The 24,573-nt window shown below is 41.6% G+C and overlaps 1 protein-coding gene across 1 annotated transcript; it reads left to right on the plus strand.

The window, feature by feature from the left end:
• The first annotated feature begins 5,357 nt into the window (after positions 1–5,357).
• LOC112554709 lies at positions 5,358–22,913 on the plus strand. Its single transcript, XM_025222681.1, has 4 exons — positions 5,358–5,672; positions 14,844–15,183; positions 16,127–16,231; positions 20,862–22,913. The coding sequence occupies exons 1-4, from the start codon at positions 5,612–5,614 to the stop codon at positions 21,022–21,024; spliced, it is 669 nt and encodes a 222-aa protein (XP_025078466.1). The 5' UTR covers positions 5,358–5,611; the 3' UTR covers positions 21,025–22,913.
• The last annotated feature ends 1,660 nt before the right edge of the window (positions 22,914–24,573 follow it).

Below are 24,573 nucleotides of genomic sequence, written 5' to 3' on the forward strand. Positions count from 1 at the left end.
TCTGTCTTCCTGTCTGCGTATTTGTTTACCTGCATTTTCATGCATTTCGTGATCCCTCCTGTGAGCGATCTGCTTGACTGTCGGAGAGCACACGCGTTACTGCCATCAATCTTTTCATCAATGGCAGAGTCAACCAAGGGCAGTCGCCTCATCAATCTCGAAGTAGATGCAGACAATTTGTTTAAAGGAACACTTTTCTTTCTCGAGGCGAGAAGATAAACAGTCATTTTCCTCTTATGCGTCATGTATTTTTAGTGCCAACCTCTCCCTGATGATATCCCCGAAGAAAAGTCCGTTCGGGCAAACTCCCAGCGGCACGATACAATACACTCATAAATCAAATGGAACAGGGACAGGTGGAGGAAAAGACACCGTCACTGCATGCTCTCTGCACATCTTTACATTTCCGTCAAGAACAGACTTGTTTATGTTGCGATTTCCAGTGCACCCCAAGCCCGCCAACAACTTTTCTTTAAAAAAACAAAGTAAGTGTTATGTTCTTTACGGGACATATCTGTTGTATTACACACCAGAGGTTCATCTACTTGACATCGCTCTTAAATTACCCTTTGCGTGCACTGAATAGTAAGTTCTGTAAGCAATTGTAAGAGCAGTAACATCTTTTCGTGCATAGAGAACACTTTGGATGTTCCGTAGAATGCTCCATTGATGGTGCAGTTATAGTTTTCCTGCGTGTTCTTGTCAAATGCGAAACTTTAGCACCGGGGAAGTGAGAACGAGGGTGACAGTTATGTAACTCGTACTGCCCACACTAACATAATCCTGCGGGAGAACCGTTACTTTCAAGTTTCACACGTCACCCACTTCCCACCTCACCACACCCTGATCTTTCCTCAACAAAAGACTTGACGTGAAGAACAAGAATTTATTATTATTTTTTTTTTTTTTATTAAACATATAACAATTTGACTAAGACAATTTATCTAAAAGAGCTCCTAATACTGTCTGTGCAATCCATACTTCCAAGCTAGACTGTCAACTCCCGTTGTAACAACCATCCCCTTCACATGTAGACACACATCGCTCCAGTAATTGTTATTGTTGTTCTTGCACTGTGAATGTTTCCTACCCCAAGTCCACGCTTGTGAGGCGAGTACCAGATCCAAGGCTGTAGTCACAGCACCCCGATGACTTTCCCCTCGTAGTACCAAGTCCGACTGTCCACCATTGCTCCCCATATCGGTCCTCCAACCTCGTCAGAGACTGATGACCACTTCCCCGGACACGAGGATACGGAGCGCTGTCCCTCCACCGTCGTCAGCCAGTTCTTGCTGAAGCCACTGCGGCGTTGCTGCCCTCCTAAGGTACCTGAGGGACAGACTTCCACAAGGTGTGGTGTTGGGTCACGTGGCCAGACCACATTACTGTTGCAAGTTCAGGTTTCTGGTGTCCTCAATGTCTTATATTCGCAGATAGCCCTTGCGCTTGGAATGAAACTCTCTCTGTGCATGTCCCCCATCTCGTTAGCTACACATCTGTCAGTCTGTCTGTTATGTATTTATATATGTGTAAGCATATATACCTGTATGTGTATATCTACATATGTACTAACCAAAACCAAATGCAGCAGGGGTTACGTATACTCCAGCAGTGTCAATCTTACGAACAGTTCAGTCATCAAATGTAACAGATGTGAGTAAAGAAGACGTCACACAACCAAGGAATGGACATCTTGTATGCATATATCCATGTATGTATGTAATTTTATAAATTAATCGACAATGTTCCGAGTATGAGACGCATTTTTCATTCTCACTTTCAAGTCCCAGACACTACTTCACGGTTCTATTGACAGAAGCTGGAAGCGAGGCTCATCAGTTCTCGTTAGCGCCATGGAGTGCGGATGTCAGTGACAGAGGAAACTATTTAACAAATGACTTCGCTAAGCATCACGACATCCAACGGTCACTGCCTCGTTTTATGATTCCCCCACTTCCGTTAAGTATGCATTTTAAAAGGTATACCCCACAAACGTGACATTTGTTTGCGATCTGGCGGGGCCCTCACAAAAAGCCTGTCGGTGAAATACAGTTTGGGAACACTTTCAGGACGTTGTGCTTCAGACTTGTTTCCGCCAGCAGGTCGCTGTTTGGACTGGGGCATTCGTTTTCCTGTTGTTAAACAAGCCTATTTTTGTCCCTCTTTTTATTTCGTCAGCGGATTTATTCACATCCTGGGGGAAGCGTCGACAACAAAGGCACGAACCATTATTTACCATCAAAAGTGTAAAAAAGCGAAGTGTCCGGTAACTCCGGTAGCCAGGAGGTTCATCGTGTCTAAAGCACGAGATGTGAAAGGCAGAGTCCATGCAGACTGTCTCCCTGTCAACAGAGACCGAAGCCACAGAGATAGAAGAGATATCATACCCAGACATCCGGTGGCAGGCACGACATACAACACACATCACACATCAAAATAAAGTTCACAGATCAAGACACCAGGGGAAACAAAAAGAGAGTGCAATCCCCTCAAGTCTGTTCTCGTTTCTCTGTTTACCTCAAATTGGAGTTGCACAAACCGTAGGTTCATCTTGTTACCAAACGTGTTGCTACTACACAGATTATTTGTCCAAAGTCAGGCATAGTAACTATTTCTGCGAAAATTTCAACCATGGAAGAAAGTAGCGATATGATTGCTGTCACTATAGAAAGGCGGGGCGACTAGCGGTTACTGAAAACTGTACTCAAGTCCCTTGTCTACTGATGGCTGACTTTACAAACGCAGCAGACGCCAATCAGCCTCATCAAAGTCTTTTTGCTACTTGTATCCTTCAAGAGCTTGAAGATGAGGTCTGTGTTTTCAGATTCTCCGTGACATCTGATCGGTCATTCACACTCACATCCACACTTCACTATCTACGTAACCTACAGACAATCATGTTTTGTAGCTAGTACAAGACAATAAAAACTGTCAGACCTTTAGTTACCTGCACTAACCTTAATGACCCTTCGTCTTTTGATTCGCTTTATACCTGAATTATTAGCGTGCAGCGGACCGCAGACCTGTCCTACTGCCCTACTCTCATACCTATGAGGCGTGTATGCCCTACTCCCCAGAGTCACATGCCCTTTGACATCAACATCCTCCCATCCTACTCTCTCACCTTTTATCTAGAGTTAACTTACCTGTTACACATCTTCACAAGCGCGCCGCCAAACTGTGTCACTACCTTTCTGGTGATTCGGACAGATCACCTGTACGCTTGTGAACGGCGTTCATCAGGGACGATAACACCTCTTCGCCCCTTTTGCAACCCAGAGTTATCTGAAACAATGGTCATCATCCAGTCTCTATAGGCCGTAGACATCAATTTAATTGACTTTACTGGCTTAATTTTTTTTATTTCCCGCCAAAGTAACCATGGTTAGGTTTCTGAATTACTTCACATCATCATCGTCGTCGTCGTCGTCGCTGTCACACATCTACAGTATACTAAAAATATATCGTAAGGATTAGTTGTAGCGTTTTGATGCAATGAAACTATTCGACGCCAGAGCATCATTTAATGCAAGAACCATAAATTATCTAAGGTGAGGCTTCGGAATATTGTAGAGATGTCAAGAAAGCAGGAGCGTGACAAAAACTTGTCTAATAGCTCACTCCCACGGGTGAGTACACTCCTACAGCTCATCAACTTTATGCAACTAGCTCGCTCCCACACGTGACTTAACGGAAAATACACGAGTTCATTTTAGCCATCAGCTATTGAATCAAGGAATAGCGTTGTTTTAACCATCCTAGATTTTTAAACAGCGACGCACGTGTCACCTGATGACGTTCGTGTCTAAGGACAACGAACTCTGTTATTTAACTTGCTAAAACAAAAAACAAAAAAAAAGTAGTTTTAGCCTCAGGGGACCTGGATCTGTCGTCAGTGAAGTGGTATTGACGTTGAGGTTGTCGCTGAAGACAAATCGCTCGTTCTGATCATAGCAATTTTTTTAAGCTTTTCAGTCGAAACGAGTTAGTAAACAGCGACAAACAGCAACAAATAATAAAAAAAGAAAAAAAAAAAAAGAAAAGAAAAAGCAAGACGGGGTATGGACCAATCGTTTCAATGCTTTTTACTATTTATACTTTTTCTTCTTCTCCTCTCAAACCCCCATCTCTTTCTTCCTCCTTCCCTCCCACATCATGCTGTTAACCCTCGACCTGTTGACAGGTGAGACAATACGTTACCGGCGATGTTTGACGCTTGCGACACCTTCCCATCTCCCCACATTCTCCGACACAAGCAGCCCCGCCCCTGCACTTCACGTCTAATACACTGAAGTGGTCTCTCACGCGCGCCGAACCCGAGCACGTGATGGACTGACAAGAGGCAGCACTCAACATGGCTGACGACGACGTCTGAAGAAGGAAATGAGGACCATGGCGATGACGATGGTACTAGCCAGGAAGAAGGAACCCCGGACACAAAAAGGAGCGCTTACTCTTCGTCATCGTTCTGTTCGTTCTTTTACATGGCAGGGAAGACGGGGTAAGATCTCTATAATTATTTTTTATGTAACTCATTAAAAAGATCAAGGAAGTTCATCACGTGACAAATGCTCGCACGCACACACACATATACAGAGAAGGGGATAATAGGAAGACTGGCCCTAGGAAGTTCCTAATTGTGATTTCCCTGTTGGTACCGGCAGTGTCAAGATAAATACGTGAGTAAGTGGATGAAGTAGGGGTGGGTGGCGGTAAACTGCACCCCTCACCTGAGAAGAGACATACTGCTGTCGTGGTGACAGACGCTCGCTTCCAGCAGGTAGACTGGACCAAGTCACGGAGACACTGGGCCAGCGGGTGAGGCGCGGCGACGTGCGACAGGAAGGGTGGGTGGATGGATGTAGGGGAGGGCAGAGGGCCCGCCAGGCATGGCTTATATGACCTCACCCCAACTTCACCCTCCTTCCGGCCCTCTTGCGGTAGTTCTTAAGACTACGCGAGGCTCGTCAGTTATTCCATTCACCTGTGCGGCGGAGGTGAGTCTGGCTGGCGCACGTAGACGCAGGACACAAATCGTTTTGTCTGTTGGTTGAGATGCTGCTTCCACCTACAGTCTTAACCCGGTCAGACTCACTTACTCGCCTGCGGCAAATGTTCTACTGAAATTCGACCGTACCAACTCGGTGTGAACTTCAGAAGTCAGTAGGTAACTTCCTAAACACCCGAGCGGCAGACTAACGGTGCTTACTGCCGTGTGTTTGGCAAACATTTTATTATTCCTTGTGGTGCAGGTGCAGTCTGATCGCCATCAGTGATACCGCTTCGGTGTCGTTAAACAGACATCTTTTTCCAGTTCCAGAGGAAGCCACCCTGGATCTGTGTTATCCAAATTCTCCGTTACTGGATACCATGGACATAGGTGACACAGGCTTCGATCTGTCATGTTTGAACTGAGAAAAATCAATTTCGTTTTCAAAAACAAATACCTCAAAGGTTGTAGTATAGTTTTCGAGTCTTGTTATGCTGAGTCCTCATACCCGTAATACAGCTCTCGGCCGCTCAGACCGCACGTTCAAATGGCGAAGTGACGGAGGTGAGCAGGAAGTGTCTGACACCGTTTGTCAGCCAATAAAGTGTTTACCAACTACAGATGTGGAGATACTTTACCATGGATGCGTGGATGACAAAGATGAGAAAAGTAAACTTTTGGGGTAAGATCTTTTTATTTTTTCCATATAATTTTCCTTAATGGAAGCGTATTCTCGTCATGGATAACGTTTGTAAATAACTCAGGTGTGAAAAATAGTCTAAACACGTTTTCTCTCAAATCCTCCCATCATTCCTTGTTAAATGGGACAAGGATATCTCCACAATAAAAGTCTAGACGCGTCTACAGCCAAAGATCATCTTCTGTGTGTGTGTGTGAGAGAGAGAGAGTGCATGAAGTAGGTAAGGGAGAAAGAACTTCACGGGTACATATCGTCACTGGGTCACACGTCGACACGTCCTCAGCTTTCTTCAAAGTCAAAAGACTTTCTTCGAGACCGAGACGAGAGTTAGGAGGGCAAGAACTCTCGAGACAGTCGGACTTCTGAGTTAGACAACTTTGATGGAAGGAGCCAATCAGGGACAACGGACCATAAAGACTATGGAAACTTCAAGGGCCACGCGACCTGAACTTGGACTCCGTGTGAGAGGTAGAAGTTCGAATCCAAGTCTGGCAAGAGAAGGCGCCGTTCTCGGAAAAGATGTGCATATGTGAAAGTGATGGTGGCTTTAACGAGAGCGTTTAAAGTACGGATAAAATGATAGAACTGGGAACCTTTTAGATGAGCCAGATAATTTTCAAGATGTATTTTGCACCACTTGTCTGTTCCTACATTCGTTTCTCGTTGTACTTTGTTTCGCACATCCCTTACATCCCAGCTAGACAACTCCGCTCGTCGTCTGATGATCGCCTCCTTACTCTTCCTGTCACCACAACAACGTATCTTGTTATTATATAAATATATAGTAAAGGAGAAAAAACAAACAAAAAGAAAGAATGGATGAAAAAATATACATTATTTTCAAAAGAGTTTTTGTCAACGACTGGCAACTCTGTCTTCTACTTAGACTGGAAACAAGTAGGGGGAGTATTGGTGGTAGAGGGAGCTGATGAAAAATGTGCACACAGGACATATTTCAGGGTGTCAGCGCGAGAGACGGTGTGTGGTTTATGTGGGAGCGAACATAAATGTGGAAGATGCATTAAATTTTTTGGGTTTATTTACTGCTGTCCCATTGCATGTCACAATCGGTCTCAGAAAAAAAGCATAGAAACAAGGCCCCGGTTTCTTGCATTTACATTATCCAGAATCAAGGTCCCGTGTGTTTAAATAGTAGAGAGGTGGTCTGCCACTGCGAAATGTTTAGAAATAAATGTCTTTTTCATAGTTTCCTGTCTGTCTGCAGTCTTCTTCTCTCTCTCTCAACCTTTCTTTTTCATCAGCCTTTTCTTCCAACTCTTAGCGGTCTTGGTTTCAAATTTCCCAAAGTAAACCAGCTATTGAATGAAGGACAAATAAGGATCTGTTTTATTCATGTTGAGTGTCTGGGAGGGAGGAGGATCCATTCTCCTTCATGTCTGCATCGACTTACTCAGCAACGTTGCAAAATCATCTCATATCCACCTACAAAATGTCCCAGATTAATTTTACTTGCAAGATCGGTTGACTCATCAACCGATTTATTTGCTTCTGCTATTAAGCCAAAATGTTGCTGACCTTTCACCTTGAATAATTTACGCAAGTCCCTACTCAGCCGGGGGTATACACTGGGTAGGGTGATTCTCTAGTCTGTGCTCCGTTCAGGATAGGATGGCGTTCGATCATTTCTGAGTATGTTTAAACTGGCTTTTGACAATAAAAATGCGTTCATCTATCAAGACTGTCATTTCCCGTTCACTGCGCAAGATTGATGTCGCTGAGGTTCGGACTAACCTGTCCAGTGTGCTCTCAATCTGCGGTGTCTGCAGATAACAATCATGTGTGACTACTACCTTTATAGATAGGTATGCACTATTGGCAACACACAATGTTTGTACACGGCCGGCTGCCCCTTGATGATGCTAGCAATCATGGATGCCAAGTGTAAGCGCGCCGTCATGTCTGAACGGGTTTGGTGTCGAACTGGACTTGCTGTCCCTTATCGGTGTTTTGTTCGGTGTAAACAGCGATCGACTCACATGATCAAAGAAGACAGAAAGCAGAACATTTACGAGACTGTTATCATTGTCATCAAAGCTGCGTCCACAAGGGAACTATTTCAGCTGAGTCCCCGGATGATGGATGGCGATGCGCACTGCACTTGCGCAAAGAACCAAAGCAGTTCAAGAAGACAAAGAATATGAAGCTTATAAACTACGTGTATACTGTAGTAGGATATTCAAGATAGTGAGAACCAGTATGGCGGCTTTTAGACTTCCGGTAGAGCCAGCCAGTGTGTATCCGTTAGTTTCAAATCGGTTATAAAAACTCAGTGCTAATGTTACACATAACTCACAGAAGTTACATTAAACAAGAAATTGCTTTTAGGATTTTTTTTTCTGGGAGTGGGGTAGAGTTGTTTTGCTTTTGGTGTGGGGCGCAGCTTTGTTTCTCACAGATTTAAAATACTGCGGAATTAAGACACTGACATGCCACATCATTCACGGAAAATATTTTGTCATATGGAGCGGGGTTGTCTTTTTTTTTTCTCCGCTTGCTTATTGCTGACCTATGCTGCTCTAGTCATTTCTCTCTCTTTCTCTCGTCTGTGTTCGTGTCTCTCTCATAGGTCTGCAACCGGAAGGTGAGTGATATTGTATCAAGCCTTCTTGGCGCATCTCCTGCCACCCATCCTAATAAGTCAAACTTGTTCACACCTCGAATACTTTGTTAATGTGAGTGGCAGATGCAATACGGTTCAGTGCAGTTTTCTCTCTTTCTCCCATTTTTCTGGCTTATTTCTGTTACCATGCTGCCTAGTAGGCATTTATCTTCATTATGCTTTATGTTAGTCAGCAAATTGTTGTTCCACTAGGGTAAGTGTATAAAGGACTAGTAGGGATTCATATTTTTCCAATGATTGTGCAGGATTCAGTGCAAGATATTCTAGGTAAATACCTGAACAACCCATCCACCACACACACACCTACTAGAATCACCAGCGAGATGGTCAACAGTCATCAGGATATTTCATGGATGCGTTTACATTGTGAAGACTTTACCCACTTTCCGTGCAAGGAGATGTTTGTAGGCATGTATCTCGAGAACGGAAGAGGGTTATTTACAAAATATGGGATAAGAGTATAACTCAGCAACACATTTCCATCCTACTAGTCCTTTAAGCGCAGTGTAGATAGTCCAAAGCAGACCTGGGCAAAGGCCGGCCCGCGGGCCGGATCCGGCCCGCCTCCTGTCTCTGACCGGCCCGCCCGCCCGTATATATACTATGTATACAGTATTGGGTAAAACTGAGTTAACTATATTAGTCCGGCCCTCTAAAAACATCCCAATGTCTCATGCGGCCCCTTGGGAAAATTAATTGCCCACCCTTGGTCCAAAGCATAGCAGGGATTTTTTTTATTCTGCCCTTGTGAAAATCTCATAAATTGGAGAAATACAAATGATTTGCGTCAAGCTTAAAGTTTAGTTTGTGTACAGCATGAAAAATGTAGTTTCGCCGCTGCACGCATTCATGGACGTGAAAACAAGAGAGTGCGATTAAGAAACAGGATTTAAAAATGGCACATGAATATTTTTGCCGCTGCTGTGGTTGTACCATGGGTGTGGAAACAGTTATATTTCTTCGTATTTTCACAACAGGTGTTTAGAAAAGCCGATGTAAGCATTAACCCCAACAATGTTAAACAGACAGTCATTTTATTCAAGGTAGGCGCTTCATCCTTCTTCAGACCTGCTCTGCTTGCTTATTTGTCTATTTTATTTCCTTTTATTTTCATTTTTGTTTTTTAACTTTTAATTATATTTCTTTTAATTCGATGTTGTAGGAGTGTGCAGCTTTGGGTTTTTTTTCGCGCAAGAGTGAATTTGCCGGAGGCGGGGTGGACAGCACGGAAACATGATGTAATAACACACACACACACACACACACACACAAAAACCACTTAACAAATTAAATTTACATTCTTAAGTACGAGCAATAAAGTTTTAGAGAAAAACATTGAATTAAACATTTATAAAAGCTTTCAAAAATCACCTAAAGTTGAAAAAACCTTTAAGCAAAGTAATATCAATTACTAAAGTAGCACGAAGTGACATAAATTCCTTAGGCATCTTGCTCAGAAGTTGCCTCACAGCAGAAAACGCATTTATCACACTGTGTTTGAGAAAACTAAATATTGTATTTTCTCTTATAGACCTTCACGATATATGCGTGGACAATAAGACACTAGAGGTTTTATGTTTAGACAAAACGCAGTACTTTATTTACCTCGAAAACTATCTGCACAGTGATCCGGGGATAATTCGAATTAGATAATTGAAACCGATCATTCTCAAATTTTGAGAGTCTTTCAGGAAAAGGTTTCTCCTCTTTTCATAAATCTTTTACGAAAAAGATTATGATGGGAAAGCAGGTTACAACCTTCTCGCAGTTTGTGCAGCAAGAACAGGGCGACATGATATGTCGGTCAGATCGACCACCGGTAGCTGCGTTCCTTCCTCAGCCAATAAAATCACGGAAGAAAGACTGTTTCAACCAATCGCTAGCGAGGTGACATCACTGCACATACCAGGATGTCAAGTTGCATAACTCGAGTGCATGACCTCCAGCACAGTGCAGGCCCTTTAATCAGTAGACCATGTTCCACAGTTGTTGTCCGGGAAACGGAGCATGTCAGGAGGCGACTGTCTGTCGTTCTATCAGAACGTGTCAGGAATGTTTCTCCGTGTGACTGACTTGTTTTGGTCCGACATACTTTCTGCTTAATGTTGTACACCGTATTCCGCTGCTGTAGTTAAAAATTTTTTTTGAAGGGTAGGAATACATTTCTGAAAATGTTCGATATCCCGAGAAGTATCAATCGTCTTCTCTGGCCATCCTTAGAGAACACAACGACTTGAAACTTATGCTCCAGAGATGTCCAAGCTCTGTCCTCATGACACTTTAAGTTGAAAATTTACATGGATCAGCCTTGATAGAAACATTTAGTTCTAAAGCAAGTATACAAGTATGTACATTAATTCTAAGAAGGTCATTTGTATCGAGTATGGTCTAGTTGCACATGGAACACATCACATCCAGTCAAGACAGCAAACAGTGAGGAGAAAAAAATTCTGAAGATATGTTCTGTCGTGAATCGTTATAATCCCCGTGTGCTGGGAATAGTAAAAGCACAAGGAGATCCTTGACGACACTTCGCATCTGTTTTAAACATTTTTAAGTGTTTTGTCGGCAAGAGTCTTCTTGTTAGTGTTAGGATGATGGCCGAGAGCAGACCTGACCCGTGATCCGCGACAGGCACTTAAATCTCTGTCCTCAGTCTGGGAGCCGAGGGTTACAGCTGATACAGTTAAAGTTGCTTTAGTGCAAAGTTTTCACTTTAGTGATAGGTGGAATGAGAGTTTAGTGGGTTGGGTTTTTTAATTGTACCTGATTTCAAGCTCTGTTTATGTCTGTGTTTGTTTGTTTGTGTGTGTGTGTGTGCCCGTGCATGTTGATGCACTGACGTGCAAGCACACATACAGACTTATTTACTGTAAAGAATAATAAAAAAAAAACTTCTGATGTGACTGAAAATAAAACTATGGTCACCAGCTTGTGAGTAATGGGGCAGAAAACAACTCTTTTCCATTTTATATCTGCCGCTTGCTCACCTTTTAAACGTGCATTAAAATATCTTTTCCGTGAGCGCTACTCCTGAACACAGTCTAACATGGGTTCTCTCTTCACCCTTCTCTCTCTCCCCTCCCCCAACCAATTTTATAGTTAGTGATTAGTCTCTCCTACCGATTACTGAATGGATTAATTTTGTCCTGACTGTGATCTCTGTGTCTTCTTTGTCTTTTGGACTTCATCTTTATACGATGCCCATCTTTCCGTTTCTACATGTACTAAACATCAACTCAGTTTTTGTATTTCAGTACTATACAAATTATTATTATTATTATTATTATTATTATTATTATTATTATTATTATTATTATTATTATTTTATTATTATTATTATTATTATTATTGACTGGTGTCAGGTAGAGGTAGTTAAAAAAGGTCATATATTTATTTATGAAATAATCAACTTTGGGTTGTATGTAATATTATGCATCATTGTACATCTCTCTTGACAAGTAACACTGTCTAAAGTGGAATTATTCTCTCTGTGCCCCTCTGTAACAGGTAACCTTGTTGTAATCAGAATCTCGCCACTTTACTCTGCGGTAATTAGAATAAAACTTTTAAATTTTTTTCGGCCTGTTTTGAAAACCTGGCTTGAAAAAACGCATGTCCTCTTCTTTTATTTCTTCTATCATTCTTTCGTTCTTTCATATAATTTTTTCGTTCGTTTGTTCATTTACTCTTTCGTTCGTGTGTACACACATTTTTCTTTTGTTCGTGTATTCATTCATTTTTCTTGTTCTTTTGTTTATTCTTTGTTCATCCATTACTTCTTGTTTACGTATATCGTTCTTTCTTATCTCTTCTATATATACACACCCCTGTCTTTCCAGTTGATAAATAGGATCAGATTAGTTTTCCCCCTCAAACACGTGTTCTTACCTTCCCAATTTAGTTTTATTTTGTTGCAGATAAACACGCACCGTCACCTAACGATGCAGTAAATCGTTGCTTTGTCTTGTCGTCCCTGCCTTCCTAACATATTCATACCCGCCACCCAGACATACCCTCGTGCATGTGATATCTGAAGGTGTTTCTATAGAGTACGATGGAAGCATATGGTTCCAACTGGGAAGGACGACCAGATCAGGATCCGATGGCGAGGTGTAGCTGGGGCCGTATACTAAGAATGTCAGATATTCACAAGGATCCCAATATCTAACTCAGAAGTTTCCTAAATTAAGAGATGCTAAAATAAAGGAAGGAGTTTTTGAAAGGTTCACAAATCAGAGATGCTGACTAATTTTGAACTGGAAGCTTGGCTCTCCTTCAGAGCGGTTGTCGATGGGTTTCTTAGCAAAAAGAAATCTGATGATTGTAAAGATTTGGTGGCAAAGATGCTAACTGATTACTAGAAAGTTGGAGCCCGAATGTCCCTAAAAATACACTTTCTTCATTCACATATGCATTTCTTTTCCCATAACTGATTAAGTAATGTCAATAATGAACAAGGGGAACGATTCCATCAAGACATCTCGTCACTGAAGACCATTGAAAAGAAAAGTACAGTCTGAAGATGATGGGCATTTTTTGCTGGTTCTTACAGAGGGAAAGTAAAGACCCCAGCATCATTTTTCACAAAAACAGTCGAAAAGTAATATTATATCATGTCCGTATATCCTATTGAATAAAGAAAATGGTTTGCAGCTTGAAAGTGAGACGTGCTAGCTATCAGTCAATTTTACCAGTGTAATCATCATGCTTTAATTATATAGAATTACTAATCTTAAAAAAAAAATGTTGCACAGTGTAAAGGGTTAGGGTTGTGTGATTGCCTCACTACAGATGATTATCTATGGCAACGACAAGCAAGAACTAACACTTCTCCACCACCCCACACCAGTAAAAAAAATGCACATTTCGTTTTAAGACACTTTATTCTTGTCTGATTCTGGCCGGGTCAGAGGTTAGGGGAAATAATTATTGCGCACAACTGCACGCCGGGATTAGAATTACTTATTTGTTTAATTTATAGTTATGAAAGAATTTTTTGTTGGGGGACAGGAATGGCGGGTGGGAGGCAGGAGACGTAACACAAGGGAGAGGAATGTATGTAGGGTAAACATGCAAACCACATCCATAATTTTTCTTCTAGGTAATGTATTGTCCTTGATGTCCAACCCTTTGCTGACTAAGCTTATCCTTGGTTTTTTAAAGTCACATGACCTGGTGTAGATCATATCCTTACCAAGAGCTCTTTTGTTGCATGGAGTTCAAAACTGACTGCAGGTGCGAAAAAGAGATGACAGTCAAGACAGTGGCTCCCACACCTCTGTCAGCTGGCGATTTTTGTTGAAAACGGTTTAGGATTCATACCCAAGGACGGCAGATAAAAATCTTCAAAAACTTGTAAAAACGTTCTTTGCCAAATTCTATAATCTTTAACCTGGTTTCCTTGTGCCTCTTAGGTGAACGGACATCACTGTCCAGATCGGAATCCCGGAGGGAATAAGCTGGTTCAGGTTCAGATCCGTATAAACAATCAATGGTACATAATGTCCGCCTTATTTTTGTTTGTTAAACTAAAACGATCTTGCCATGCTGACGTCCTTCTGTCCACCTCGACTTCTCTCAGACGGTTTGCAAGTGCAGTTTTTGTTCTCAGACATAAAAGATTGGACAAAGAAAACTGGGATCCGTCTTCATGGAAATGATGTCGAAGGCTGTCGAAGTTGTATTCTTTCAATTCCTATACGCTTCTACCTCCTGCCACGAAACAGCTATGGACGAGGATAAGAAAAAGCACAAGTCTGTGTACAGAAGCACACTCATACATATTTAAAGAGGAGGATGGGTAAAGATTGATGTTTTGCGTCAACGAAGCCTACATCATCATAAAGTTGCCGGCTCTGTAAACAGATGCCACTTGGAGAAAACGAACCGCATGCCTGAGGCGAGATCTGAGTACAAGATAATCGATCTTCACTGGAAATATTTTGAAACAGGAACAAGATGGACAAAAGATTAAGAGAGACATATGGAATAAGAGACAGAAGAAAGAGAGAGTAGAAGAAGAATCATAGAGAAAACAATCTGAATTGACCTGAATACTTTTGTTGATTACCAAGTAAAACAGGAATAATATATACAACGTAAGCAGAAGATAAATAATCAAGATCAGAATTTGGTGTGAAGATAATTAAAAGAGAGAGAGAGAGAGAGCAGGTGACTTGAAGAGTGTATGAATAAAATTTCCTCATTTGATTTATGAGAAAATGAACAAGAAAAATATTCGTGTGAGATAAACAGTAAATTTAAATTGGTCATTATCTAAGGTTCTTGTCAAGACATGAGGTCTTACAGTAAACTCTGATTATAAGTACAAGCTTACGCAAGGACTTGTTTGCACACATACACACTTATCATTTCACTTACATGTATAGATTCTGCTACGTTTAAGGTATTCCCATACTGCTGTGTAACAGTATTACGAGAGACAGAGAGATGAGAATGAGACTTAATTCCAGATTTGCTGTAATGCTGTTGCTACTCTGTCCACATAGGTCCGAGAGACTCACTGCTTGCGATCCTCCATCTTGTCCTGATGCAGCTGCTTGTGATGGGGACACACGCCAACCACAACAAGTGGTGGACCTGCAACGACGCGTGCGCCAGGTGCGTGCGGCGCGTCATGCCCATGGAGGAGATGATCACGCAGCTGTACCCGGGACTCTTCAGCAACACCCCGCCGTCCAACTCCGTGCCGGTGACGGGGGATCTCACCCTGCCAGTCGCTCCTCCCAACAGCACCAGCAACCAATCGTTTATCGACAGTGGAAGCAATCCACGCACTGGAAATCTCGATCCAGGGACGACTGCCAACCCTTCAGGTTGTTGTGAAACGTAAGTTGGTTTCGCTCCCCTGCTCCCTCGCTTCCCTGCTCCTTCACTCTCTCTCTCTGTCTCACTCAGTCACTCGCATTCTTCTCTTCCATCGCGCGCAGACGATCCCCGAGATACGATGGTTATTTTTACGATTTTGACAACTTAATGATTGGGAAGAATCGAGACACATGAAGTTAAAACAGTTATTTGAATTGTGAATTTTAAAACATACACAAAATAACTTTAAAAATACAATTTTTGTGTTAGATAAATTTTGTCCAAATGCAGGGCTTCTGCTAAGGCTAAATTCTTTGGGGTCCCAGGGACAGATTTTAAGGGGTCCCTGTTCTTCGCCAATTGAATGGGACCATTGACGAAAATCGAAGGGGTCTCCGTTTTAATGCGTACGCATTTTTTGTGTAGCAGAAGCCCTGCAAATGTACACTTATAACTGTTGTAAACATGTTTGATGAGATATTTGGTTGATTTGGTGCATTTGAAAGTGGAGTTTCGATATTTTCTTGCTTACTTGCGATTGGGTTTATCGAGAAATAATATCGTAAGTAGAGGAGCATCTGTATTTTGGTACGTATGTAAAAATGCGTGCGCCTGTGTGTTTGTGTACAAATGTGCGCATGCTAAGTAATAACGAAAGTAGGAGTGTATGAACACACCCAAGAAATTGCCGATTTGACAAGAGGTACTTGAATTCGCAAGAGAGAGAGAGAGAGAAATACTAACCACTCAGGACTGGTGACACATTATATAATGAAGGACGACAATCACCTGCATTTCCCTATCGAAGCGAGAGAAATAGTAGTAAGTGTTGGTATGGATGAGTGATATGGACATGATTGTTGGTGTAATATAAAGTTGACATAAGGCCCAAATTATTAATTTTCCGATCCCTAAGGATGATGCCACAGTGGGTACTGTCACTGGCGGTTTGGTGCTGTTGCAGAATAATGGAGTACGCCACCCCACTCAATGTCACGATAGGCGGGCGGATTTACAAAGTGGTTCACCTGCAACACATGTTTCAGTTTATCCCTGTCGGCCGGTGCAAGTAAGTATCGAAAGTTCTTCAGTGTTCTGTTAGAATACCCCAACCCCAGAAAGCTCCCTTCTCTCTGAAATGCTCTGTTCAGTGATGTTTGAACAGCAGTGATTTTAGCAAGTGTACAAAAGGAGCTTTTATTTCAGTTGCTGATGGCTGTGGCAATTCCAATAGACTGGTAGTAGGTGTGCTGGTCTGTGGGTCATGTAAGCTGTGATTGTGTGTCAGGGGTAGCGTCAGACTCTAGGTACCAACAAGAAAAGGTAAACATAAAAGTCAGTGCCTAGTGGTTATTAGGCTCAACTTGGAATACAAGGTTGCACTTGCATACCTAGCAGCTACCATAGGAAGGAATGGACACCTGATTCACCAGGAAAGGTAAAGGTAGATGAAGGACGAGAGAAACGCCTAACTCTGTTAATAATCTGTTAAACAAGTGGTAGGCTATCAGATCCCAGACTTTGGTTAATGGTATCGTGGACAGACATGCAGACAGACTGGTATTGATACCTCGTCTTTGCGTCTAGACACAGTTATATTCATTCACATCGAAGAAAGTTTAAACAATATAGAACAATATAAACTCTCAATATTCAAACATATACCCATTCACGCGGACTCAGACATGCACATACTACAAAATACACACTCACCTGCTATTCTTGTACCCATGTTCTATTTCCGTTGTGTTATTTAAAACCGAGTCTGTTTCCCCAGACTGGCCTCCATATTAGGCTTGAAAACAAGCATGTATCATTTAAAATAGAAACATCAAGTCATGCCCAAAGGAAATATTCTAAACCATGACGCCAGTAGCAATGGAACTTTAAAAAATAAAGACAATGAAAAGGAGGAAACGTGAAAGCCCTACACGGAGTTTTGAGGTCGAGCGTTAGAAAGTCTGGGGTCTGGCCGAGGGCTGTTAAAGTCAAGGTTTGCTGCAAAATATCTGACATTTTTTTCAGGTGCACATTCCATTTTGGTGACAGCAAATGCTAATACAATTTTTTTTATTCTTCTTTGTCATTTGCATGCAAAACATAACGCTTACGTGTGGAAGCGGAACGGTTTTTAAATGAAGTGGCCGATGACATCATCATCATTATTAATAACAACTACAAACTTACCTTTTTTTTTTTTTTACTCGCTATACTTTTACTGTTTTTTGTATGACCTGCTTCCTGTGCAGCGTTCTCCTTCTCGTTCTTGTCTTTATAGCTGTTAATATGTATCTGTGTATTTCTTCCCGTGTGTATAGTCTCTGTCTCAATATGAGATTTTGTGTCTGTATGAAAAGCACTTTCCATAGAAGTGTGTTACTGATACCCCCAGGCATGCATACTACAGACAACCTTTCAGTAAACTTCCAAACAAGGACAAGTGATGATATTATATTTCACAAGGCACACTTTCAGACGGACACAAAGAGGACGCCCTTTGACCCCCACAACGCTGAGCGCCCGACACCAGAGGGTGAAGGTCCCGTGCAACATGTAATCACAGACCGTATTCCGACACGTGTGATCATGTTTGGTATTTATATTTAGTATATGACAGTTATTTAAGTTTTCCACATATCTACTGTATATGTGAGTGATTATGCACTAAAAAAACATAAACAAAACACAGAGAGAGGGACAGAAACCCAGAGTTGGTTGTGGCGTAGAGGGGAACCGATTCGCAAGACTAAGATCCACTGAAACAAGGAGGGTTGAAGTGTGGGGTGCGAGAGAGAATGAGGGGTGCTGACAGTACAAGGTGACGGGTCTTTTGAAGCGGATAACGTGTGACAGAGGAGAAGATGTTGCTGTCTCGTTTTCCCGGTTGAACGCATTTTGGGGTGGGTGGGGATGTGGTAGGATGAAGGTGGTGAGACATAAAACGCCGATTGCTGGAAAAAAAACCTCCCTCAGAGGGATGGGGGCAGTCTCGTGAGCTCATCTGGGACTTGGAAGCTGGTTTTATGGGGGACACACTTTCCTATTTTAATTTTTGTCGGACTCGAGTACAGTCGTGGTAATGCAGAGGAACATTTTCGTGACCCAAGCAGACACGATCTGACATGATACAAACTTGTTTTCGCTATTTGTTGATTCTGTCGAAATTTTGTTAGAGGCAACTCTGTTTCATTGACGTAGTTACGACTCGTGTAGACAATGTCGTCTTGTTTAAAACAAACAGTAAACCATTGTCCAGTCTGGAGGCAGTTATGGTATACATGTTCACTGAACTAGTCTCAGCTTGCAGGCGTTTTCAGTTTTTTAAACGTCTGGAATAACTGGCTATAATCTGGCAGACGATAGTAGTGAATTAGAAGTCACAAGTAAATTAAGATCAATTATATTGCACAAAAAAAAATTATTTCAACTGAAGAGAATGGTAATATTTTCCAAACTTAAACTTCGTGCAAGCACAAGGAATAGAAATGAAACCTACAAAGATTATTTACAGTACATCTGGCCTTGAGTTTCAAACAGTTCAGCCGGAAGTTGCGTCTTTGTTGAAGAACCAATCAGAATGCATTGAATGCTGCTTTAAAAATTCAAATTCATGAAACAAGAAAACTAGATAGTGGCTCCTCATGTAGGAGAGACAGAAAATTCTCTATTGTGTAGTCGCAATCGAGATAGACCCAGGCCATTTTGTCCTCCAAAAAAAAAATACAAAAAAAATAAATAAAAATAATAATAATAATAATACAGTATGGCGATGGGTCTGTGTCCGTATTAATGTATCCAATACGATATAGCCAAAATCTTCTTATGAAGAAGTAACAAGCGATATTCTTACAGCGGTAAGTTTAAATGTAACAGTTACTGCTGTTGCCCAATACCAGACAATAGGATTGTAGTTTATGTTTTATCATCAATCATAGTTGATCGATTGATGATGAATGTCATCATCATCAGTCTTCTTGTTTCTAACTGTGGAAATGTCGCGACCTCAGACGCCGCGGCCAGCCAGGAGTGATGGCAGGACGCCTCACACAGAGGGTCCTTCTGTCCCGGTATAACACGGCGTTGTTATATTTGGTTCGTCAAGGAAGCCCTGGCTTATCCATGCTGCAATGTGGCATTTGTCTTCCTTCAACCCTATGTAAGAGATGCCAAAGGTGGCGTAAGACACGGCAAGTCATGGTAGACAAACACTTTACATCTTGAAAGCTACAGCAAGCCATTCATCTGATGTGCGTAAACAATACGATGATGGTTGTCTTGACTTCGTAGGGACCGCATTCTCTCGCGAGAGAGTTGTTATACAAAACGGCTTTACGATAGTCCATACTCTTGTACCTCATGTTAAACTACCGCCATTGTCTATTATTCGGTACTCCCTTCATAAAAAATATAATAATAACGAATATGTGATTTATATAACGCATCCTCACGCTCGGAAGAAGCGTGCTATTAACGCTTGAGACAAGAACAAGACATAGACAACAAAACGAAGGACGAAAGGATAAACCAGTACTGATAACTAATAAAAGACTAAATAAGAAAACCCAAAGATGAATCTTGTAACAAGAAATGCGAATTCTGCAGAGGAAGACGAGCAGGGAAGTGGCCAAATTAATCGAGATAAAGGAAAGGGTTGAAGATGGCCTAGCATTGTGTGGAATGTTGTTAGGAGCAATACATAATTAAAAAAGATTGTTTTAATGCTCATTTGAAGGAGTCAATCATGGGTAGGTGGCAGATATGTAAGAGGGAAGCGTTCCATTATTTTACTGCACAGTAACTAAAAATCATTTTACCAGCTATTGTTGTTCTGGTGACAGGAATAGTTAAGACATTGTCATCAGACGAAGAAGTATAGTCTGGCTGGGATATAGGAGACAAGTTCAGAGATTATAGACAAGACATAGCCTGAAAAGAAATTAAATAATTAGTAATAAACATAAAGAAATTAACAAATTAAAATTAAAAGAGTATCTCCCCAATCATCCTTTCATTCATTCACGCATATCTTGGCTGAATTTTAGACAGCCAGCGCCCAGACTAGAGGTTACAGTTAAATGCTTACTTTGTGTTCTTTACGGTCACAGCGCAGTCAGAGAGTAGGGACAATGTCAAGGCCACGGCCTTGGCGAGGTCAGCAGGAAGTGATCACTCAACACAGAGTTCACAGTGTCACGGCACTGCGCTACATGCATAAGTCTGTGGTCTGTGACAGTACGGGTTCTTTCTTGAAACAAAGCACAAAAGATCTACCACTGGACTTCCTGTGAACTTTTAGCCCAGAACTAGAATTTTCTCAATTTTATGATTTATAATAATCCAAAATAAATAACCAGTGGGGTACAACAATTACAGTAGAATCTCAATTTGTTGGAGTTTACACTTACTGACAGAGCTGAGTCCGTCTTACATAATGTCGAACAACAGTACTCATATCTTACTGCTGACAGGTGCCCAAACGTAGATCCAAGGTAAGGGAGGTCATTGACACTGAGGTGAATGACATAAACACTTATTCCAAAAGTACCCACACCCACGCACTCCCACCCAAATCGCTCATCATCGGCCCTTCTTTTCCGTTTTTCACTCTCATCCAGTCAACAAAAAACAGTTTTGACATCTCTTCTAGTCCTTGTTAATGCTTCTTCTTTTTATTATTATTATTATTATTTGTTTTTCAGACGACCGAGAAGTAAGTGTGGGGCAGGCCAGTGCGTTGACCAGTACCGCGCCCACTGGGTCCTTGTGTACAATAGCACCCAGCCCCTGCAAGGCGCAGCCCCTGTCAGCTTCGCACCCATTGAGGTGTCGTCACACTGTGAGTGCCTCAACGTCGGGCACTGAGATTTGCTCACACTGCCAGTGCCTCAACATCGGGCACTGAGGTCTGCTCACACTACTAGTGCCTCAACGTCGGGCACTGAGGTCTGCTCACACTGCCAGTGCCTCAACATCGGGCACTGAGGTGCCTTTACACTGCCAGTCCCTCGCCGACAGATGCTGTCTATCACACTGCCATCTCCTCAACGATGAGAACACCGAGGTGCCTTTTCACCGTTGGTCCCTCAACGACGGAGTCTTCTCACCAGCCCTTGAAGGACCTCTCACTGTGAGTGCCTGAACGACAGACATTGAGAGGGCCCGATTACATTGCTAGTGCTTCATCGTTGACAATAGTTCTCTCCCCCAGTGACAGATCATTGGACAATGATGTGCCCTTACACTGCCAGTGCCTCAACTTTGGACATCGAGGTATCATCGCCCAAGCCAACTCCTCATCGTCGATCGCTAAGGAACCCTGTCTGTGAGCATCTCGCTACCTGTCTATAAGCCTTAGAAGTAAAGGTGTCAAAAGTCTCGAGACTTGACACTGAGGGATTGTCACGTGCTTGTATCTCGTTTTACAGTCGGAATCTTAGCACAGTGTGGGAGGGGAGGGGTGAAGTAACCTACTTTTTCTTTATCTAAACAATAAACATCGAATCATGTCTGAACTAAAGGCTTGATCACACCACAGGTTTTTACAGTGTAGCGACAAGACACGTTTTGAGTTTTACGTGGCGGTAGTGAGTGACAGAAAGGGGAAAGTGCTCTCTCAAACAAAGAGAACCTTTTTTACCTGTTTGAATGTTTATAAGCCACCTGTGACATTCGTTTGAAACACTTTTAAACAAGGTAATGTGGGTAACTTCAGGACAGTTCGTTTGGCGTCACATGGCAAGTGAGGTGGACACTTTGACAGGAACACAAATAAACAAAGACTGTGTTGTGAGAATTTTTGTCAAACTGCAAATCGCAGTCCAGTCAGAGAAATGATACAGCAAAAAGGACTTCCATTTGACTGCCAACTTACAAACTTGCAAACTTTAATATTTGAAAGAGATAGAACCTCACCGTCAGCTCAGTGTCTGTATATTCTCACTTGCGACTAAAAGCAGTTTGAGGAATCTTTGACATTGCCATTAGACTGAATTGCGAGATGATCGATCGCCCATTGTCATGAGATACCTGCAAATCGATCGTCCATTTATTGGCCCTCCCAGAGTGCACTTCAAGCAAGGTCAGTTGACAGGTAGTCGGAAGTCCTAGAGACTCGAGTCAAGAAACAAGAAGCATTGAAATCTTGACTGAAAGATATCCATCATGTCAACGTTTCTAGCGGTCGTCTTTTCCTCCAGATGATGTGCAGATCTCCAGTTATTTTGGTTCATGAAAAGTCCAGACACATCCACTATTTCCATTCACCGTTATCTACCATGCATCTGTTTCCGATGCAGGATGACAGAGGTTTGGTGTAGATGCACATAAACATGTTTCTTAATTTTCATGGAATATACCTTCTAAGACACGATCTCGCACATCTTGGATGTCATTTTAATTTTGAGCTTCAGAACTGCGGTTGTTTTTTATGTTTTTTTGCAAACAGAACATGTGTGTGTTTTGAATCTTGAGTTACCAGTTCCTATCATGTTAAGAAACATAATATTTTGGAAGTTTTTAAAGATAACCTCTTTAGTCCGTAGATATTTCTGTGAAAACGCTCTGTAAATTCTGCATCACAACTTGGCAAACCTTACTGAACGCTTCTTGTATGCTGGTTATTGGTGTAATCTCGCCCCAGTGGGGATGGAGTGAAGTATCTTTTTTATCTAGATATTTATATGATATTTTTACTAATGTCATTTGACACTTGTTCTACATCGATATATTAAATTACAGTTTTTCCCTTTTCATTTTTTTGCAGTTTGACATCATTGGTGTCTCGCTACTAAAAGTGGCCATCAAAGTAACAGTTTTGGATAGGGTGAATATAAATGAGAAATTCTCTTTGAGCATATATTCGCTTTACTTCTTACTTCTCACTGCGACTCATTTCTTGCATAATTCCAGTCTTCGGCCATTGTTCTGGTTCATACATTATGGCCTGGGTCTGACCGAAATCTGTGTACTTTATTGAGGTACCCTTTGGGTAACAAACTTCTCCTGTAGGATCTCATGCGCCTACTGTACACTTTATACACTTTACACTTTATACACTTTAACATAATCCGGATACGACGTTTATTCCATGTGCTCTAACTGTTCCATGCTGCCTTTTTCAAATATATCTTTGTAAAGCGTTTGCTTCAGTGAAGCTAACATTTTCGTTCTTTTCTTCTCAAATTTTACGATCCTTCAGCCGATATCCTGACGTTTTCAGAGCAATGACAGCAAATGTTCATTCCTCGAAAGGGCTTCCCTACCACCACACTGTCCACTTTTCGACAGAATCTCTCAATTTGTCCTTTCCCTGTTGTTTGTTGCTGATTGCCTATTAATATCAGTAAACAGGCTGACTGTGTCCTTCGCTGGTCTAATGAAGTTCACCTACTGTGAAGGTGTAGAACAAAGTATGCCACCCTTACATTTATAGTTTGAGACGTAATGACCCCGTAATGTACGACTCCCTTTTGTGACATTACGTGACGTGTCAAGCAGCTCCGCTCGTTTAAAAACATCGACCACCGAGCAGCCAGCACATTAATATCATTAGTGTTTCCGCTTTGTATTGTATTTCTCCCGTGATCTCACGTTTTTCTTCGACTTTAGTTCCGATGCTAATGTCAAAAAACCCATCGAGAAAAGATGTCGGTCGCGAACATGACCATTCATCTTACCGACATCGATCTTTTCTTGACCTCTATATCTGCTAAAGTAGGCCTGTTCTGTGGACAATGTCTAAATACGTAGATGTCTAGAACGGTAACGTCCACGACTGCAGTGTGTAAATAAAAATATTCTCCAACGTACTTCTGTGAGATCTTTTTGGGGTCAATGCACAACAACAATAAACAAACAAATAAGCTAAAAAAAAACTAAAATAACTAAAACATTTATATATCCGTTTTAACGTTAGATTTATCGTTTGAGCTTAAAGAACAGCCCACGGCTCAAAAGATGATTGAATATGTTAATCTTTGGCGAAAAACTTAACATCATACATTTTAATCATTTCTTTAAATACTGTTGTCACAGTTATTGAGAGACGATCGTGTTGATTGGTTCAGTGGTATTTGACCTTTGGCTTGGAGCATCGTCATTTTGTTCTGACGTCATATTATTTTTACGTCACACCATCTTTCATCTGTGACGTTGTCTAAAAGGGGGGGATAAGGCGCTATGCAAGCCTATTATTATTATTATTATTATTATTATTATTATTATTATTATTATTATTATTATTATTATTTATTATTATTATTATTATTATTATTATTTTATAGTGTAATCCTCAGGAACTGGAGCTATCAACAAGTAGTCGGTCATCAGACTCAACAGCTCACGTGTTTGCGCTCTCTCATGTTTACAGAACATCATGTAACATCATCAGAAAAATATGTCTTCTCACACTTA

Source organism: Pomacea canaliculata, linkage group LG13 (assembly GCF_003073045.1).
Source record: "Pomacea canaliculata isolate SZHN2017 linkage group LG13, ASM307304v1, whole genome shotgun sequence".
NCBI classification, from domain to species: domain Eukaryota; kingdom Metazoa; phylum Mollusca; class Gastropoda; order Architaenioglossa; family Ampullariidae; genus Pomacea; species Pomacea canaliculata.

What these genes read in the sequence shown, in the direction of transcription:
- LOC112554709 (XM_025222681.1), top strand. Translation starts at nt 5,612, where the DNA reads ATGTGGAGATACTTTACCATGGATGCGTGGATGACAAAGATGAGAAAA. An exon ending in GAGAAAAGTAAACTTTTGGG is followed by an intron (nt 5,673 to 14,843) that starts GTAAGATCTTTT and finishes CTGTCCACATAG; the next exon opens with GTCCGAGAGACTCACTGCTT. An exon ending in CCTTCAGGTTGTTGTGAAAC is followed by an intron (nt 15,184 to 16,126) that starts GTAAGTTGGTTT and finishes GTGCTGTTGCAG; the next exon opens with AATAATGGAGTACGCCACCC.